General features: G+C 68.7%; 1 protein-coding gene across 1 annotated transcript in view; it reads right to left on the bottom strand.

Annotated features, from left to right (window-relative positions):
* Fbln2 (fibulin 2) overlaps nucleotides 1-5,225 on the bottom strand; it is a 47,639-nt gene that overhangs the window by 29,292 nt on the left and 13,122 nt on the right. The window contains exons 2-3 of the mRNA XM_013010324.1: nucleotides 3,474-4,279; nucleotides 2,945-3,413 (exon numbers count right to left, since the gene is read on the bottom strand). Coding sequence (XP_012865778.1) covers nucleotides 2,945-3,413; nucleotides 3,474-4,268 — 1,264 coding nt within the window. The 5' untranslated portion in view covers nucleotides 4,269-4,279. The remainder of the gene's footprint in view (nucleotides 1-2,944; nucleotides 3,414-3,473; nucleotides 4,280-5,225) is intronic.

Here is a 5,225-nt window from a genome sequence, read left to right as displayed (position 1 = left end):
GCCCCACGGCGAGCGCAGAGGCCGGGGTGCGGGCCCCACGGCGAGCGCAGAGGCCGGGGTGCGGGCCCCACGGCGAGCGTCGGGGAATCCAGCTTTGCGTCCCGTGGAAAGGCCGGGTGAGGCGGTGCCGAGCGCGCTCCTCCCAGCATTTCCTGCTGTGTCTGTGTCCCGTGTCCCAAGAAACGTGGGCCCAGCCCCCCCCCATGTCCACGTCTCGAGGCCCGGGCCTCCGGGCTCACTTCCCGCCCTGGAAGCAGCCTGTGGTGGTGGAAGGCTGAAACGCCGAGGCCCGGGCCTCCGGGTTCACTTCGCAGCCTGCGGTGGTGGAAGGCTGAAACGCCACAGCCGGTTTTTGTGTCCGTGCCTGTCCCGGACACAGCACTGGGGCCGTCTGCGGGCGGGGCAGCGTCCAAGGCCCCGCCTGCCCAGCCTGAGTCCACCCGGCCCTTGCCCACCACCAGGTCCTGGGGGCCTCCCCGGCTCCTGGCACCTTGGGTCCGAGCCCTGCAGCAGGAGGAGGTTCAACGCCTCCCCCAGGCCCCGAGCGATGACAGGCCTCAGCTCCCCGCCCGGCCCAGGGAGCGGCCATGTGGCTTGCATTAGGCCGCATCTGGACACGCTCAGAGGCGGGGACGGCGCGGCTCCCTGGCGCGGCTCTGCTCGCAGCCCGGGCTGAGGCCATGGCGGGGAATCTCCTTCTCCAAGCCCCAGGGCTGCTATGGCAACACAGAACACAGATGGGGGTCACGGCTGGCCCCTGCCCCTCTTGGCAGGCTCCTCCCCAGCCAGGGCCCCTCCAGGCCTCAGCCCCCCCCCAGCCCTGGCCCCTATCAGCAGGCCCCGACCGCAGTCCAAACACGCTCCCCGCCCCCCCCCAGCCCCGCCTGAGGCCGGCACCCTGCTGACCTCACCCCGAGGCCGGGACCGGCCTTGGTTTCTCTAAGGCTCCCCACCCCATCCATGGGGCCCCCCAGGGAGAGGTGCACCCGCCTTGCTTGCTAGCACAACCCCGGCCCCGGCAGGGTCCCCGGGGCGGCTGGCACGCCGGTGACGGATGGCAGAGTGACCACAAACACCTCTAATGGCTCTACAAGACCTCCCCGTGCAAGCACTTAACACGGATTAGCTCGCTCATCCTCAGCACAGCCCACGACGCGGGGACCCCTGGCTGTCCACAGATGGTGAACCGGGGCCCCCGCGGGGCTGGCGCCGGTGCCCGCACCACCCCTCCCCTCCACACCCACAGAGCCGCAGCTGCCGCCTGCCGGCCCGCCCGGCCCCTTGGATGCTAGTCTCTGGGCCTTTGCACATGCTGGGCCGCTGCCAGAATAACCCTCAGGCAGATGTGGGCACGCAGTGGGGCCCACTCCCAGCAGCCACACCCCCAGATCCATCCGAGAAAGCCAGCACAGAGGAAAGCACCAAGGGGGAGTCCCAGGCTCAGGCTGAGGGGAGGGGGCGGGGCAGGGGGTTCCCCGGCCCAGCCCGGCCGCTGGGCCAGCAGTGCGGGCACAGGGAAGGGTGGCCAGGGGTGTGTCTGTCACAGTTCCCAGTCCCACCCTGCATGCCTCCCGCCCCCCATGGGCACACGTGGACTTCATTAGACCTCCCTCCTCCCTCTGGCATGCTCTCCCTCTTGCAGGCCCAGGGCTGGGTGGGGGCAGCGGGAGCCTGGGCCACGCACCCCTGCCGCACAGCCACACCGCATGGACCCCGCTCAGCTCAGGGCAGGAACCGCTCCTGGCTGGCGCTCTGCCGGGGGCAGAGGGCTGGAAACGCGGGCCGAGGGCTGGAGGAGCCAACAGAGACCCCAACTGGCCATACACAGGCCCTGAGGGCCCCACCCACACCAGCCAGGAGACTGGCCCCAGGCCACGCAGCTCTAGGGAAGATGGGAAGATGGCTAGGTCTCTCAGGCCCCCTCTTCCAGGAAGCCTTCCCAGACACCCTGGCCTACCTCCCTGCTGCAGCGCCCCTGGCCTGCTCCCAGATCACACACCACCAAGGTTTGTGCAGTGAAGGAATGACGAGACGCAGGCCCCGGAAAACACACCATGCCCGGAGCACCAGGCAGAGGAGGGAGAGAGAGGGCAGAGTTGGAAGAAGCGAGGCCCGACCCAGAGATGCGGGAAGGCGTCCTGGGCGGGGCTGGCACAGAGTGGAAAGAGTCTCAGAAAAGAGCTGAGAGTGTGGGCCGCCCAGGGAGCGGGAGGCGGCTGGAGCGAGGAGGTGACCAGAGAGGAGGTGACCAGAGAGGAGGTGGGCGGGAGGCCATGCGATAGAAAAACCATGTCCTGAAATGTCGGTCATCCCAAGAGAAAGTTAACAGAAGGGCGGCTGGTCAGGAAAGGCGCCCCCCCCACCGCCCTCCCCAGGCGGCCTGAGCCTGGAGGACAAGCCGTGGGCAAGGGGAGCGGTGAGTACAAAGGCCCCGGGGCAGAAAGGGGTCAGTGGGGCTGAGCAGCCTGGAGCAGGGAAAGGGACGGGAGAGGATTCCAGCAGCCACTGGCGCAGGGCCTGCGGCGGCGGAGGGGTCTGCTCCTACTCTGACTGAGGTGTGAGCGGCGGGGACGTGTGTGTCACAGGAATGGGGTCCCTGGCCGGGTTGTGGCTGAGTGGGAACCAGCCCCCTCCTCGGCTGTTGGCTCCATGCTGAGTGACGTTCTAGTGCACTGGGCACTCGGGGCACCGCCGGGCTCAGGCCTCCATGGGAGGGCATGCCCGGCAGGGCTGACCCATCCGCAAAGCCCCACGTTTCCTGCTGAGAGACCTGGAGACCCCACCAGGCTGGGTCAGACCCCCCCCTCCCCATGAGACTCACTCACGGATGTAGACGGGAGCCGCCAGCGGGGCAGGGAGCCCTGGCCGGGTGCTGCCACCGCGTGGGGCCGGGGCGGGGCCTGATCCTGACCCAGGAGCCCTGGGGCACGCCGAAGGGCCTTACCTTCGGGGCTGCCTCTGGGGACCGAATGCACGGAGTTGGGGTCCGTGTCCTCCTCTGCCTGGGGCCGGGGCAGCACCTGCGGGCGCTCGGGCTCCTCCTTGGGGACCTCCAGGGTGGGTGGGATCGGGGAAGCTGGGGATGCTGGTGCGGATGGGGTGGGATGGGTGCTGGGCACGTCTGGGCCCCTGGGAGAGGTGGGTGAGACCTGGGATGGGGCGGCTGCCCCCAGGCCGGAGCCGGGCGGGGCCCTGGCGCCCACCTGCCCACCGCCACGAGGCTCGGCCTGGGCTTCTGGGATAAGGTTCTCCTCGGGCCCTGCCTTGGCTTCCACCCCTTTCTCCTGGGAGGGGAGGCCAGGTCTGGGGGGGGCCGTGGTGGGCAGCCCGCCCGGCCCCAGGGGGCTGCTCGTGACAGGCTGCTTGGTGGCCACCTCCTCCCCCTCTTCTTCTTCCTCCTCCTCCTCCTCCTTGTCCTCCTCTTCCTCCTCCTCCCCTCCTTCATCCGCTTCTCCCGCAGCGCGCTCTGTCGCCATGCTGGCTTTGGCCTGCCTGGGGGCCGGGGGGCCCAGGGCAGCGGCTGCTGTCGGTCTGGGGGGGGCTGCTGGCCAGATGGTGGCACGGAAGGAGGCCAGGGGCTGGGCCCCTGCTCCCAGGGCGGCTGGGGGGGCCCCCGCCTGGGCCTCGCCTGCCAGGGCCGCCCCTAATTCCGCCTCGGCTGCCTCCTGGTCGTAGCTGTAAGGGTCTTCTTCATAGTGGCGCTCGGGGTCAGCCTCCTCCGTGTCTGAGATGTTCCCGTGGCAGCCCGGCAGCCGGTAGCAGATGAGCTCGCCCCCGGCGTCCGGGCAGTGGCAGGCGCGGCACGGGGACAGGTGTGCGGTGTGGCCGGCGGCGTACTTGCGGCCGCCGTGGACGCAGCCCAGCTGGCCGCACTGCGGGCAGCTGTCGGCCATCACCACGGCCTCGATGCAGTTGGGGGGCAGCTCAGGGCACAGCATGAACTGGCAGCTGATCCTGCCGCCCCCCGGCGGGCAAGAGCACTCGGTGCTGCCGAAATCCACAAAGTAGGAGCGGCCGGCGGGCACGCGGCCGTCCACGAAGCCCCCGCGCACGCAGTCGTAGTACTGGTAGCCCTCGCAGGCGCAGCCCTGCCGCACACACGAGGCGCAGCAGGCGCCCGGCTCCAGCGCCTCCTCGATGCAGTTCTCCAGCTGCGGGCACTCGACGCCCGTGCAGTCCCGCCACGGCACCGCCGCGCCGGGCCTCATGCTCAGGGCCAGGGCCAGGGCCAGCCAGGCCCCCGCATGCTCGCCGCGCCGCGCCGCCATCCCGTGAGGCCCTGCGGAGTGGAGAGAAGACCGGTCAGCGTGGGTCGGGGTGCACGTGGTGAGGGGGCAGGTGGATGGACGGGGGCACGCCACGGCACCCGTGGACAAGGCCACCTCCAGTCTCAGGGCGCACCGATCACACACACTCCCCGCTGGGAGACCACAGCGGTGAGCACGGGTCGACTCGGGTGCCACGGACGTGGGCGCAGGATCACCTGGGTGGCCCCACACCTGTTCCCTTGGGGTCCCTGGAGCCCCTTAGCGATCTGTCCCAGGCCCACGGCTCACACCGACAGGCATGCGCGGTGACATGCTACAGTACACGGGAGTCCAGATGCGCACACTCAGTGAGGCCAAAGAGGCTTCTCCCGGGGAGAAGCACAGAGGCACGAGGCCGCGCCTCTCACATTTACACACAATGACACCGATGGTGGGGCAAAGGCTGCAAAGGGGAAACAGGGGACCTCCCCCCCCCCGCCTTTTTATCTCCTCCTTCTTCTTTGATGGTTCTGTCTTCTTTATGTATGGTGAATTTGCGCGTATATCTTCAGGAGGGGCAGGCAGGGCACAGAACTCGAGGGAAAAGGGGTGGAAAAGCTCAGCAGTGGAGCTCACTGGACACGGATGGACGGATGGACGTGAGCTGTGCAACTCGCAGGTGGGGACGGGAGGGAGGGACTGGGAGAGAGGGAGGGAACGGAGGACACTGTGAACGAAATGCCCTGTCTGGAGTCATTGTGATCCTTCTGTACATCACCTCTATAATAACAATAAAGTTTAAAAAAAAAAAAAAGGATGTGCTGGCCTGGCCGTGGTGTCTGGGGAGACGTACTCGGGGTGCCTGGCCTGGCCGTGGCGTCTAGGGAGACGTACTCGGGGTGCCTGGCCTGGCCGTGGCGTCTGGGGAGACGTACTCGGGGTGCCTGGCCTGGCCGTGGCGTCTGGGGAGACGTACTC

Source organism: Dipodomys ordii, unplaced genomic scaffold (assembly GCF_000151885.1).
Source record: "Dipodomys ordii isolate 6190 unplaced genomic scaffold, Dord_2.0 Scaffold12, whole genome shotgun sequence".
In the NCBI taxonomy this organism is placed as follows: domain Eukaryota; kingdom Metazoa; phylum Chordata; class Mammalia; order Rodentia; family Heteromyidae; genus Dipodomys; species Dipodomys ordii.
Note: the sequence above shows the minus strand (reverse complement) of the source record. Positions and strands in the feature narration are given on the sequence as shown.